The 15601-nt window shown below is 42.7% G+C and overlaps 1 protein-coding gene across 3 annotated transcripts in view; it reads right to left on the bottom strand.

Moving 5' to 3' along the window:
* The window catches only part of RYR2 (ryanodine receptor 2), a 731966-nt gene that overhangs the window by 39008 nt on the left and 677357 nt on the right, over nucleotides 1-15601 (bottom strand). For all 3 annotated transcript variants that reach the window (XM_078077755.1, XM_078077754.1, XM_078077753.1), the window contains 4 exons: nucleotides 9593-9697; nucleotides 6736-6817; nucleotides 3362-4659; nucleotides 2550-2617 (listed from right to left, as the gene is read on the bottom strand). In XM_078077755.1, coding sequence (XP_077933881.1) covers nucleotides 2550-2617; nucleotides 3362-4659; nucleotides 6736-6817; nucleotides 9593-9697 — 1553 coding nt within the window. The remainder of the gene's footprint in view (nucleotides 1-2549; nucleotides 2618-3361; nucleotides 4660-6735; nucleotides 6818-9592; nucleotides 9698-15601) is intronic.

Here is a 15601-nt window from a genome sequence, read left to right as displayed (position 1 = left end):
CACATGCAGAAGAATGAAACTTGACCATTCTCTAACACCTCACAAAAATAAACTCAAAGTGGATGAAAGACCTCAATGTGAGACAGGAATCCATCAAAATCCTAGAGGAGAACATAGGCAGTTATCTCTTTGACATCGGCCACAGCAACTTCTTTCAAGATACATCTCCAAAAGCTAGTGAAACAAAAGCAAAAACGAACTTTTGGAACTTCATCAAGATAAAAAGCTTCTGCACAGCAAAGGAAACAGTCAACAAAACAAAGAGGCAACCCACAGAATGGGAGAAGATATTTGCAAATGACACTACAGATAAAGGGCTGGTATCCAAGATCTATAAAGAACTTCTCAAACTCAACACCCAAAAAACAAATAATCAAGTCAACAAGTGGGCAGAAGATATGAAAAGACACTTCTATGAAGAAGACATATAAATGGCTAACAGACATATGAAAAAATGTTCATCATCATTAGCCATCAGGGAAATCCAAATCAAAACCACACTGAGATACCACCTTACACCAGTTAGAATAGCAAAAATGGACAGGGAAAGAAACAACAAATGTTGGAGAGGTTGTGGAGAAAGGTGAACCCTCTTACACTGTTGGTGGGAATGCAAGTTGGTACAGCCACTTTGGAAAACAGTGTGGAGGGTCCTCAAAAATTTAAAAATAGAGCTACCCTATGACCCAGCAATTGCACTCCTGGGTATTTACCCCAAAGACACAGATGTAGTGAAAAGAAGGGCCATATGCACCCCAATGTTCATAGCAGCAATGTCCACAATAGCCAAACTGTGGAAAGAGCCGAGATGCCCTTCAACAGATGAATGGATAAAGAAGATGTGGTCCATATATACAATGGAATATTACTCAGCCATCAGAAAAGATGAATACCCAACTTTTACATCAACATGGATGGGACTGGAGGAGATTATGCTAAGTGAAATAAGTCAAGCAGAGAAAGTCAATTATCATATGGTTTCACTTATTTGTGGAACATAAGGAATAGCATGGAGGACATTAGGAGAAGGAAGGGAAAAATGAGAGGGGGGGAATTGGAGGGAGAGATGACCCATGAGAGACTATGGACCTGAGAAACAAACAGGGTTCTAGAGGGGAGGTGGGAGGGGGGATTGGTTAGCCCGGTGATGGGTATTAAGGAGGGCACTTACTGCTTGGAGCACTGGGTGTTATACGAAAACAACGGATCGTGGATCACCACATCAAAAACCAATGATGTATTGTATGGTGACTAACATAACATAATAAAATAAAATAAATAAATAAATAAAAAATAATAAAGGAAAAAAATAAAATAAAATAAAGGACATTTTACAGGCTTGAAGTGTTTTTAGAGCTATATGTAGCACATTCCCTTCCAGTTGTGCAATAAAAACAAGTAAAAAGAGGATATCAAAGAAGACACTTTTTTTTTCTTTTTTTGCTGTGACTTTCCAAACAACCTTATTTTTAAATTATTATTTTAAGGTTCAGTTTTCACACTGACCAGCCATTAGGACTTAAAATCAGAGGCGTATGCATTTGGTTGTTTCACATGGATAAAGCACGTCAAGATATTCATTTTGCAGACAATTATGGAATCAGAAGCACTGAAATTTGACACCTACAACCCTTCTGGGTATAAAATACCAAAATCCTTCATGAAAGCCTATTTATGCCACATATACACAACCCATACTTAACCTGTATGAGCTCTAACATTTTTTTAACACGAAAGGACTGTCCCTGAAATGACTGTCATGCTGTTTCATTTCACTAAAACAGTCATTAATGTGGCCATTTTTACAACCGAGAAGGATCTATAAATAGTGCCGACTGTAAAGAATAGCCAAAGAAAATAGCAATGAAGAGAAAAATATAAGTGCTAAGGGAGCACAGTGGCTCTTACAGGCACTTCAGATTTGACTTCACTGATTTTTTAAAAGTGTGCACATGAAGCTATCTAAACTGGGGGAAAGATGTAGGTTTCAGTGATTGACAGAAAGCCAGTGTTATGAGGAAGTGATCCATTTTTATTGTTTCACATTCAGCTCTTTATTTCTTATTGCTCTGTAGCACTGGGAATGTAGGGGGAAACCGAAGATTTCTGGGTCCCGCACCAGGCCTGCTGAATCAGGGATCTCTGCGGTGGGGCCCGGGGATGGATCTTTGTTTTTAACAAATTCGCCAGGCCATTTTTATGCATGGGACGTCAGTGCAAGAATTCTACACAATGGCGTTCAGAACGTTTGTCTCCTCCCTGGCTGACGACGACAAGAGTGTCTGCATGGTTTTAGGCCCAGAACTGAAGCAGTCAGTGCCCTTGTGGACAGCATGACACGGAATCACGGGAGTCGTACACAAACAGAACCCTCATGGAACAAGGAGGAAGGGATGGCATGGCAGCCCGAGGGCCTGCCAGAGCCTCTCCTCTAGGATGGCGGATTTCGTCCTGTAGCACCAGACTGTCCATCATGTGCTCAGGAGGGAGGGAGAGCAAGTAACGCAGACTTAGTGAAACAAAGGGAAGTATACAGAAACGACACATACTCGGCCTTTTCGGGTTCAGATTTGTTTTCTTCTTTTTCCTCCTTTTCTTCCTCTTTTGCCTTCTGTTCCTTGAATGAGCCAAGGGGGAGAAGAAAGGAAAGCAGGGATTACACATCACCTTTGAGTGAGTTGAGGGAACCCTGTGACCACGAGGCAAACCATAACCTACAGATGATACCCTCTTGCCACACTGGCCCTTCACTCTGCTCGTCCCTCCCACGCCAGCAGTAAGTACAGACCTGCTAGGCTCCTTCTCACTTTCTTTTCGTACTTCAGGACCTTCTTGACCTCATCCACGTCCTCAAACGTTACTCACTCCTTTAGGTTTCACCGAACTACTCCAAACCATAGTGACGTCTCCACTTTCTCAATGTTTGTGACCTCTACTGTCTAGTGTCTATACTTACTGAGCACTTACTGATTTCCCAGTTTTTTCGTGTTAGTTAGATCTTTCTAACAAACTCTTTAAGGCAATTTGAAAGCAGTGGTCACATCTTCTGTTTCCCTGAATGCGTTATGATACCCAGTGGCATTCGGCACATGGTAAAGACTCATAAAATATGTGTGGCTAGGATGATTGCTCAGCTGACTGTTGTCGTTAGGGTGGGGACTTGAGCTTATACCTTAACAGTTTAAGATACTTCAGTAATTTGTAAAGAATCTTAACAAGGCCGGCATTGCCTACCATTTCCCTTTGGAAACTCAAGTCACGGATTTAACACCACTCTGGCACCCGTCCGAGAATGGGGGTAAAGTTCATTTTTCACACCCACCTGAAGTCCAGAGGGCTACGGTGACTTAGAGTCCATTACCTGGAATTTTTCTTGCACGTCGGGGATGGGGACCGGGTTGCTCATGAGGTCACTGAGGCCGGCGTTTGGATTATGGGGAATGAGTTTGTACTGTCCTCCTTCTCTCTTCAGATCCAAGCCAAATATGTCTGAAAGAAGGTCGCTTTCCTCTGTCAGTTCCTTCAGGTCTGTCAGATCTTCCGAGGGCAGGGTGGCTTCCATGGGTTTCCTGTCCCCTTCTTCGCCGTCCCCCCTCACCTCATCCTGAGTGGGGTCCGGCATGTTGGCTAAGAGCTCTGCCACTCTGATCTTCTTCGCTCCTTCTACCAGGCTGCCCCCCAGCAGCAGGCTGCAAATGATGCGGAAAAAGCCTCTGGAAACGCTGGCCACGAAGTGCAGGAGGCTCGCGAACATACTCCAATAGGATGAAAAGGCGGCTGTGACCATATCCTTCACAGTCATCTTCTTCACCTTCTTCATCTGTTTCTTCAGGCTCTTCAGGCTGAGCATTCGCATGAGGGTCAAGATATTGTACCTGAGAGCCAACAGAGCCAACTTGACCGTCAGAATGGAAAAGAAACCCATTCTGGGCCCCTGCTCTTCGGGCTTCTCCTTCTCACTTTCGTCCTTATTCGCCGACCTCTCATTCAGATCCGACTCAGAGATCTGCGCCGCCAGTTGCATTTCAAATATGGTGTCCTCGCAGAAGTTGACGAATAGCTCCATCTTCTCCTTTTCTCCCCCTTCGTTGACCACGTCAAAGATGAACTGCCGTTTGGACTCCTTGACCTGGGGTTTCTCCCACTGGGTGCGGCTGGACTCACTGATTTCAAAATAAACCCGCTCGATGCGTTTGGCACTTCCCATGATCTCGATGCGGCCCAGAAAGGGCTGGAAGTAATTCAGCACGCTCTCTGCCAACTCCAGGAACGTCTGCAGTCGAGTGTCGTTGGGCATGTGTTCGGACAGGTTGGTCAGGAGAACGGCAACGTTGAAGCCGATGTCCTTCGCGGGCTCGTGGAACCGTTTGACAAACTCTTCATAGTCGAGGGTCTCGTTTTCATCAGTCTCTGCACAGGACAGAAGAAACTCGGTTTCTGACTGCGTGTAGTGCTTATGGCTCTCCATCGCTTTATGGAAGTCCCTCTTGGAAATGACTCCCTTGCCGTCGGGATCATATTCCTTAAATGTGTCAGAAGAAGTCAAATCCTTTAGTTTTAAGAACATGTCAAAAAACTTGAGAATCATCTCCACGTTGTTGGAAGATTCCACGAGCATGTCGACCATCTGTTTGCCAATGGTTCCATTAACAACATTACCTGGTGGTAAAGAATTGCATGCGTTCAAAGGAAACATTTTTGATAAAACCAGTGCCTAAATGACAATATAACTCTTACATGACATCTGAATCAAGGATACCTCCTTGTTTATCTTCCACTGCACAAAGTCTCAGAAAAAGATGGAGAGTGATCTGTAAACTCTAGCTTAAAGGAGTGATTACATAAACACATGCAAAACCGTATTTTGCAAAGTGGTTAGACTAACGGGTGCAACAGTATTTGAACAAAAGCTGTTGTTGTTTTTTTTCCTCAAATTGATCAAGGAAGCAACATGTTCTCAGATAGAGAAAATGGGGGAAATATTTATATCCTAAAGCTAGAAACTGAAGTCCAGTTTCATATTAATAATAAAAATGAGCATTTGGACAGCTTTTTAGGGTTGAAAAATCACTACTCGTAGACAATGCCCGATTTAATGTTCATAGCTCTGTAAGGCCGTACTTTTTATTAATTCTGATTTTACTATTGAGGAAAGTGAAGTTGAGCAAATCAGTGGGGTAAATCAATGTGCCCGTTGTGACAGGATTAGTGAGGGTGAGTGCCAGGACTTTAAACAGATCCTCTGAAAGCAAATTATATGCTCTTTCTGGTTTACAATGTAAAGCCCTCTCCCTACATTTCTTCATGGTCCAGAATATTTATTGTCCAAAAATGGAAGATCACTGATAAGCTTGAGAAAATTAGATAGTACCCTAAATTATAGAGTCATAGAACGCTTTTATTCCTTGAACAGAATGTGCAATGTAACATAAAGACAGAAACAGAACAAAGACAAGTGGTGAGGTCTGCTGGAGTCCACTTGTGCCACAGTAAACACCGTGGTTATGAGCACGGGCTCAGGAGCCACACTGTTGGGTTTGAATCCAGGTTCCACCATCTACTAGCTGAGCAACCTCAGCTTTCCGTGCCTCAGTTTCCTCATTTGCAAAACAGCGGTAATGATACTATCAAACTCATAACCCTGGCATGAGGATTAAATGAGGAGCTGATACATGATAGCGGGTGAATTTACATTGTCACGGGTGCAGTCACTGCTTCTCCTGCTTTTATTCTGCTTGTTACTATTATCTCGACGAAAATTTGATTTGACGTCATGGTAAAGGGTCCTGCGCTCAGAGGGTACACAGTGGCTGCCACCTAAGGGTTTCTGCCAACGTGGCATCTTTGAAGTCCTAGTACAAGGCATGCCTCTTGCCTTCATTAATCGAAGTGCAGTTATGCAAAGCACGGCCAACTGAGAACCAGAGAAAAATTAGGAGGGAATCAAGAAAAAAGGCTAGGTAACAATAGCAAACATTTTTTAGTAGCTTTGGTCGTATTCACGTGATTTCACGGACTTCTCACATTCCCTCTGTCATTACCTCCATTTTACGGAGGAGGAAATGAAGAAGGAACTAGGGCAAGGGTCGCACTCTTAGGAAGTGGGAAAGCGGGGATTCGAACCCAAGCTCTTGACCACCACGCTTATTCCTGCCTGACACAGAAGAGGAATGCAGTAGCAGAAAAAGACAAGTTGGAAAGAGAAAAGAGAGAGAATGAGAGAGGAGGGAGGCCCGTGGCGGGAGCACGCATGAGATTGCCACCAGCAGCTGTCCTGGGGAGTGGTGCCCCCTGTTCTCTTTCTCCTGAAGGATGTGAATAACCCTTGGGAGTCACAGTGCAGCCAGCTCAAGGCCGTGGTTTACGCAGTTGGGAGTTTATCCAAATGCCCGTCGTCCCCACTGATCACAAACAGACTAACAAGCAAATAGAATCTTTATGTACTATGTGTCTGGAGAGTGTATTCTTTAGGCTATCACTGTGAGATGAAAAGTGTCGCTATACATTACTACTGGTTTCATCCCACCGCTATGTAAACTGAGATAGGCAAGGTACCTCTTTTTAAAAAAGATAACTTTGAGAAAACAGTAATAAAGCCAGTGATAAATCCAAGGTATCTGCCACATCTCAGTGTTGATATTTTATTCTTTGTGGCATGCTGACTTCATAAGTAAGCACATATTGATCCTTGAAATAAAAGAATAACGGGCACTTGAAAATATAAATGAAAACTACCTTCTAACATGGACAGCAACATGACCACCATGTCCTTCTGAAGATCCATTAATTCTTTTAATAGCTCAATTTGACTGGAATCCTGAAAATATTAACATATGTTATATTAACATAGAACACATAATACATAATATATATAATATATAGCATATATATTGCATTTGAGAGAATATGAGATGATTATGTAGCAGGAACAGCATACTTATTCTCACAAAGAGTAGTGCTTTACCAACCGTAAATACTTTCCAGGATTATAGAATAAAAGAAAGGCCAAGTGTAAGTATGTAGCCTATTGCAAAGAGATATACTTCAGAGTTAGTATTTACTACTGATTCTATCTCATTTTCTTAAAGTATGTGTGAGGACAATGAACAAGTCTAACAGAAGGATGAAAGCAGCCTCAGATTCTCCAGCACCACACAAGACTCAGGTGCCTCCACACATCTGACTTCTTTTTTTTTTTTAATTTTATGTTATTATGTTATGTTAGTCACCATACATTACATCATTAGTTTTTGATGTAGTGTTCCATGATTGTTTGCGTATAACACCCAGTGCTCCATGCAGAACGTGCTCTCCTTAATACCCATCACCAGGCTAACCCCCCCACCCCCCTCCCCTCTAGAACCCTCAGTTTGTTTCTCAGAGTCCTGAGTCTCTCATTGTTCCTGACATCTTTCTTTTACTTGAAGACTGAACTTGTTTTTCCTTCTTCCTAACTTATTACACAAAAATGCTATATGTTTTGTAAAAATTAACTTATTCAGGAAAAATAGGCATAACAGTGATATGACATAAATTTATTTTATATAAATCTAACAAAAATGTACCCAAGTACCACCTATATGAACAATGTATAATATGTTATTTACGTTTTATTAAACTCCCTGGTATTTCCCTGGTTAACTTTTTTTGGTTTTTTTGTTTGTGTTTGCTTTTGAATTTTCATCATAAAAAAAAATTCTTTTACAGAGATACATTGTGTCCAAACATCACTGCTTAGATTCCGCTTCTAGAAACACAGAATGTACTTACATCCACAATAGGACATTATGAATCGCCAAATTTTCTTTTTATTTGAAACTATGCTTTGTTTCTTTTAAAAAAATTACACAAGGTATCATTTTACTCATTTAGATTTTGCTACATATAAGGCTAAATTTCTCTATGGCTGGAAAGATGAGACTTTCTTTCTAAATAATGTTCCCTTGACTAGGTCTACAAACTGAAAAACTGCTAGGTAGCACCAGATGTTAATAAAACAATGGAACCACACCAGAATGAGAACTCTCTCGTAAGTGTATCAATTTGGTTCATGTTGGTTTCTTTTACCTACTAAAATGTCACTAGTGATTAGATGAAAGAATCATGTTATTTCCTTATTTGGTGGAAGTCACCAATAACTAGATGCTGACAAAACTCAAGCCAGGCTCTTCTGAGTCCTCTTTCAACTAGGGTTCAATCTTGGGCTATAAAGACTTGAACGAAATACTAATATAGTTTCTACCAGCTTAAGGTTGCATCCCTAGGATGATCCTAGCCCACCTTAGAGGGACTGCCTGGGAAAACTCAAGGCTGCTAAAAAAAGAAAAAAAATTGTCCTGTTTGTGCCTGCTGACACCTGGGGACCAGTCTCCTCTCCCAGTCTCTGTGTGAGGGTAGGAGCTGAACTTCAAGAACTGTCAGCCTGTGGGCACAGCTGGTGTAATTGTATCTCTCCCTTCCTGTCTCTATTGCCCTCCCCTGCCTGGTTCCTCGTTCTCCCTTTAAAACACCCACTCACTCTGTACAAATCAAAGTGGAGCTCCGTTCATGCTGGACTCTTTGCGCTACTATGATAGTTAATTACTGATGAAAACCTGTCCTCACCACTTTAACCAATGCCTGGCTTTGTTTATCTCTGACAATATGCTCCTGCATATTGCAGGGGGCAGTGCAAGTGTCCTCACTTCACCAGAGGAAAGGAAGCTGCTGCATGCATACTGTCGGGCCACGTGAATGAAAACACCGGGCAGGACGGGCAATGGTTGGCCTTAAATCCAGCACTCTTTCCTCTCCCTGACACCTGGCAAACACCCACGCCCTGACAGGTATGTCAGATCTCGGGACCCATCATCAAAGTTCACCGCATCAAAGAGACTTATTTATTCTTTTCTGCAAATCTGTTCTTTACGTGCTTATCCTTACATATTTTTTCTCTTTGACTTTCGCAAAGTTAAATGTCCTGTTGATGAGTGAATGTCATCTATTGAGAACAGCAGCTCATTTATGACTCAGTAAGAAAACTGTCTTTCTTTAGCAAGGGATTTGCAGATTACAAATCCTTTTTCAATTACCTGCAGGGAGGATGAAAACTCCAGTGAATAATCACCAAGAAGTGGGTCTACGAAGGATGGTAAAATGTACAATGTTTGAGGACTACAATGTGTTATTTCTCCATTATATTCAATTCCTTAATACCTTTTGTTCTCAAATTTGAATAATGGCTCCCAACTATTCTTAGCTTGCATAAAATTCTTTTATTAAAAGTTTTGTTTTTTTTTTAAATAGAGTAAAAGGGGCGCCTGGGTGGCTCAGCTGGTTAAGCATGCGACTTGATTTCCGCTGAGGTCGTGATCTCAGGGTCTGTACTCAGCACGGAGTCTGCTTGCGAATCTCTCTCTCTCCTTCTCCCTCTGCTCCTCCCCCACCCAGTTCTCTCTCTCTCTCTAAAATAAATAAATAAAATCTTTAAGAAATATGTAGAGAGTAAAAGATGTATGAAGAAGTGATCTAAGAAAGATCATATTCAAACAAAGGTAAGCATGTTGAATTTGCCAATGATTATAGTACTTGTCATTTAGGATGGAGGATTTACCTGAGACAGCTTCATCTGCATGTGGGCAAATACATGAAGAAAGCCCACAACTGCATCCCACAGCCTGCTGTGGGCCAAGCTCTGCTGATTCCCAGTACAAGGACCCTGAAGCAGAAATAGATAGACAGCAATCATTCTTGATAACTTAATGGCCAAAATAAACTTTCCACTAATAAGCAGGTTCAAAATTAACTTAGTGTTTACATATAACAAATTCTAAAAACAGTTTCTCAAGGATTTTCATGTTCTCTTTCTGTATGCTTAATAAAACACTGACAAAAAAAGAACGGTGAATTACTTCATGTTTGTCTGGTTTTTAGTTTCTTTTATTTAGAGGAAGAGGGTAGGAGCCAGTTGTTTTGGTTGTTAAGTCAAATCAATCAGTCCTTACTCTCTGGTGTAGGATCTGAGATTAAGCTTAAGATAAGAGGCAATTACCTCTTATTGCTAAATAGTAACCTGGACAAAGCATTCATATTGAGGAAAAAGTCCTCTTCAGCGGTTTCTTAAGTGTACAGCTGTTTTACCAAGTTTACAACCATTGAGATTTTAAAAGATGATTACCCGGTCATTAAATTCGCAAACCCAGAATCCAGGGCAGTTGGAACCTAACTTTGCTCTCTTAGCTCACACTTCAGAAGTGATCTTTATGTGATACCAGAGAAGGCAGAATGCTTGAATGGAGGCAGTTTCTATTTTTATTTCCCAAGGAAAAATTCTACAATCACTAAGTTTTGCAAACACACCTACATCGACCAGGGAAATAAATGACAGGGATTCTATTAAAAAAAAAAAAAAAAAAAAAAAAAAAATATATATATATATATATATATATATATATATACACAACACAGTTCTTAACTTCCAATTCATTCATTCCTTTCGACAAATGACTCGCAATGAGTATAAATTTGAGAGAACATTAAAACACGTTTACTCTAGGAATAAGTGACCGGAAGAGATACTGACAAGATGTTGAATTGGAACTTTGTCCTGTTCTCAGCTTCTCTTTTCTCCTAAAGCTGATGGTAAAAGACAGTAAGTGCCAGGTACCTCCGTGTTTCAAAAGCAAGGTGCTAGACTACGTGTGTGCAAAGGGGGAGACTCAATAGATCTTTCCACCCTAAGGATATAAAGGGTATGAAAGTGAAAACTGAGAGACTTTGGAGAGCTCCCCACGTGCGGGGCATCTCCACCTTCCACTCCTGTTGTGATGGAAAAGGAGAGATAGGGCATCCTTTACACCAAGTGAGCAAGGAGCCTTCGAGAGAGCCCTCCGGAGTGCTTGGCACCTGTTTCCTGAAGCTGGGTATTAGAAAGTGTGAAAGGCACAGAGTGACAAAAAAAAGATATGTGCTTCTCATACGGGCTCCTACAAGACTACGGAATCTTGCCCAACAACACTGTCTGAAAAGGTGGTGATTCCAAGGCGAATGAACAGAGGTCACGGGATGAACAGCGTCTGGGTGGGAAAAGAGGCATGTCCAGGCGCTGAAAGCAGTCAGCGGGCCAAGTCCACTCATCAGAGAAAGAATACAATAGGCCACCAGACCCAGCTCTGCTGTGCAGTCCTGAATTACGTGTGCCCTGGAGGAAGGAAGACCTTCTCCACCATCACTACCCCCTCGCCCACGCTTCTTCCTCTCAGCACAGGTCCAATCCAACCCTGAGGACCCCAGAGGCTGAGGGGAAGGAGGGGAAGAAGGAGGAAGAAAAGAATCCTATGGGGAGACAGAAGAGAAGCGCGGATCATATGCCTGGCCCTCCACCCTCACATGAGAGGCATTTCTAGCCCAAGGGCAAGGGGAGATTTCAGATAAGAAAGAGCGAAGTGTACCACTGCACTATGACTGAGTGGGACGCTTCCTGGGACAAAATGACTGAAGGATTTTATGGATCTGAGAGTGGCCAGCGCACAAGGTCCATTTAAAGAGTGGTCAAGAAATGGCCCACAGAATAAGTGTGAGAGAAGGTGGTGAGGAGGAGTCAGGTTATTTTAACTTGCAGCTTCATACATTTGGGCCATTCAAGGGACCAGGCTACCATGACTCGATCGTACTTCAGTCCTGTCTGGCTCCTACAACTCTCTGGTTTTGAAGCAATGGATCTTCAGGATTCCACCGGGGCTCAAGTCGAGCATGCGCACAGTGCTTCACGGTGCAAAGAGCTGCAAGGGTGCAAAGTGCAGGGGCCACTACCTGAACACTAAAAGGCCTTTTCAGGGGCACCTGGCTGGCTCATTTGGAGGAGCATGTGACTCTTGATCTAGGGATCGTGAGTTCGAGCCCCACCTTGGGTGCAGAGACTACTTCAATAAACAAATATTTAAAAATAAAATTAAATTAAATGCCATTTCAAAGAAAATAACCTTGATTTTTTTCCAGTCAGGAAAAATCTTCTTCATGTGGTATTTAATATTTTAATCAAAAGCTAAAATATTATATGACAAAGGACTAAGGTCTTCTGCAAACTCCAGGTGACCAAGAGTTGTTTTTGTAACCTGAGGTGACAGAGTTGCAGACCTAAGGCCAACGTACCCATTTATCCTTCTAAAGCGGAAACATACAGAATTTACATTATTTTCTAGGACCTTCTATCACTTCTGGGAGATGATAACTCATCTGAATCGAGCATGCGCCTTACCTACTGTGGAACATTCTTATTTCTTGCATCTCCTTGGGGCCTTCATCATATAAAACCCTCATTAACTGCTGCAGGGTGGGTTGGTCTTACTTTCAGATTGAACTTCTGGCAATAACAACTAAAATTTTCTCTTTTCTCACCAATTATTTTGTGGTCTTACTTTAGGAACTTAGACAATATAATGCCTTCTCATTCAAACAATTCTTATTCTTCCCCCCCTTATTAAAACTGGAATGGAATCCTATAGATGATTACCTTGATTTCACTGGTTTTGGATCTCCCTCTTAAATAATTCTCTACAGCTAGCAAAAATTTGAATCAAAAAGCAGTATGCAATACGGTAATCTAAAAGGCAGTCCAAAATAAGCATGAAGGCTAATGATGAGCTTTTATTCACAGTATTAATAACAGTCAGTAAATATAATGTTAACACAAGCTTCCTCAAAATATATCTCATTAAATTCAATGTGGTGGCTTGGACTGGTTCCCAGAAGAGAAAAAGGACATTCGTGGAAAAACTGGTAAAGTCAGTATAAAGTCTGTAATTTAGATTAGAAGATTCTATTTCTATTTCTTGCTTTTGATAAATGTGTCATAGTTACATAAAATGTCAATATTAGGGAGAGCTGGCTGGGTGAATCTTACATGGAGACTTTCTCTACCTTTTTTCAACTTTTCTGTATATCTAAAATTATAACAAAATTTTTATTAACATATACATTTCAGAAATGATTAATTTATATAAAAATGCCATATAAACTAGGAGTAACAAGGAATTAAAAAATGAACAAGCCATGGGGCGCCTGGGTGGCTCAGTCAGTTGAGCGTCTGCCTTTGGCTCAGGTCATGATCCCAGGGTCCATGGGATCTCCTGAGTCAGGCTCCCTGCTTAGTAGGGGGGTCTGCTTCTCCCTCCCTGCTCCTGTTCTCTATCTCAAATAAATAGATTTTTAAATATCTTCAAAAAAAATGAACAAGCCATAATAAGCCAAGCTACTTTATCCCTTGAATTCTCATATAGAATGTTCTCTGTTACACAAACAAGTGAGAATAAAGTTTGGGGTTCCAGTTCAAGATGGTGACACAGGAGGATCCTGAACTCACCTCCCCCCATGGATACACCAAATCTATAGCTATGTATGGAACAATTTCCTTTGAAAAAAACCCTAAAAATTGGCAGACCAACCCCTACTTGTCAGCAAATGAGACAGAAAGCATATGGTAGCAGGCAGGAAAGGCTGAGCAGTCTCACCATAAACCCTACTTGAGGTATGATACCGCACAACTGGAAGAAAACTCAAAACCCAGAGTTTCTCCATGAGGAGCAAAGGGATTGTACCCTACATTGGGCACCCCAACTATTAATACCAGTACCTGAGAAATGAGCCCTCCAAACATCTGGCTTTTAAGACCAATGGGGCTCCCGCCCACAAGACCTATGGGGCTGTGAACTAAGGAAAGAAACGCTCATAAAGTGCTCTTGAGTGTAGACTCACCCACTCCAGGGCCCAGCGCAGAAGGAGCCCCTTGTAAAGTACCCACACTTCATGTGAAAGAGACTCATTTCCTAATTCCGAAGCATGGGTCTGAGGGGCAAGGGCCTGCCGGGATCTCCCCAGGGAGGGAGGCTGCCATCTTCCCATTTCTCCTCTGCCTCACTAACACTAGCTGGCATCATCTCTATTCTCGTTTGTGGGCTCTCTCATCTATGTTCTCCCAGGGCTTGACTAAAGCCGGTGGGTGCCATCTTTCAAATTTTTCTTCTTTTTTTAATTTCTCTGGTGTGTACCATGTTTACACTTCCCCTCTGCCTCACTCCAGCCACTGAGTGCTATCTTTGCACTCTCTCTCTGCTGCCAGTATCTCCACAGGGGGGCTTCTACACACATCTGGTGGACTCGCGATCCTGGGTCCCATGAGCTTCTAACAACCATAGAGGAGTTCTTGGCAGACCACCCCTCCCAGGACACTGCACAGACAGCAGCGAGAAACACATCCCGGTGTTTCTGAGAAGAGGTCTGTGTGTTTGTGTAAGTGCTTCGGCCTGGAGGCAGGCTTCTGGGGTGATACACTTACAGGGGCCTATGGAGCTGTGCTCAGGGAAGGAAGGCCGCTGAACACAATCTTTGTGCTCCCCTCCTCCCTCGCTCCAGCAAATTGGTATCTTACAGAAAAGGGCTTATACTCTTCTCTGGTGCCCTGATTTTTGTGGCTGACAGAGAACCTCTACATTGCCTGGCTCTGGTGGCCAGGGAGGCTTAAACTCAGAGGCCCACTGGATTATAACCAATGAGGTAAGAGTTCTTAAAAGCTATCACCCCCAGGGCACAGCAAGTTGCAATAGACCCAGGAGCTCAATCTTTCTGTGAAAGAGGTCTATTAGCTTATCAACAGAGCTGTAGCCTGAGGGGCAGGCTTCTCATTAATAAACTAAAGGCTGACTGTAAATCCTTCCTGAGACCATGCATTTTCTTCACATTCTCCTTCTGCCACATTCCAGAGCGCCAGCATCTCTCTGAGGGGAGATCTTCTATGTGCCTCATTTCTATGTCGGGTACCCTGGTTTGTGTGAATGCTGCCAGGGGATACCCCTGGATCACTTGGCTTTGGGGAGTAGGGTGGCTTGGGTTTCTGGGTCCCACTGGACTGTAAGGACCAGAGAAAGAGCCCTTGGCAGGCCACCACCCCCAGGGCACTGCACAGGGAGCAGACAGAAACACATCCCTCCCCTTTCCGTGAAAGAGGACACCTTGCTAGTCCTGGAGCTTTTGCCTTGGGGGCAGTCCTCAGGTTTGGCACACATCTAGGAGCCAAGAAGCTATTCTCAGGGAACACAGGCCAAGGGATACCTTCATTGTGCCCTCCAGCCCCTGCCTTACCACAGTTCACTGGTAGTTCTCAGAAAGAAGAATGCACACTCATCTGGAGCCCTGATTTTTACAACTGCTGCCCAGGGTACACCTCCAGATTGTCTTGCTCTAGGACCAGCAGGGTTTATGCTTGCCATCCCACAGGACTATATACGTTTGCATTAAAAAAAAAAAAAAAAAAAAAAAGCTGCTGCCTGAGGATCTAGTTTCCATCAGCCTGAATCTAGGTGCTAACCTCTTCCCCTTTGGGACACTGACTGGCCTGGCACACCTTCAATTACTGTCAGTTATTAAAAATAAAATACACTGCTTGGGCAATCATGACGGTTTGAGGCACAACCAAGAGCTAGGGCAGGGCTGAAGAGTAAAGTTCATCTACAGGAGGCCACTCCTTCAAGACTAGGAGGGTGGCTGTTTCATCTGATGCACAGAAACAGAAGAAGAAAGAAGAAAGACGAAAGACAAGAAGAAGAAGAAGAAGAAGAAGAAGAAGAAG

The sequence above is a fragment of the Halichoerus grypus genome, chromosome 7, assembly GCF_964656455.1.
Source record: "Halichoerus grypus chromosome 7, mHalGry1.hap1.1, whole genome shotgun sequence".
Classification (NCBI taxonomy): domain Eukaryota; kingdom Metazoa; phylum Chordata; class Mammalia; order Carnivora; family Phocidae; genus Halichoerus; species Halichoerus grypus.
Note: the sequence above shows the minus strand (reverse complement) of the source record. Positions and strands in the feature narration are given on the sequence as shown.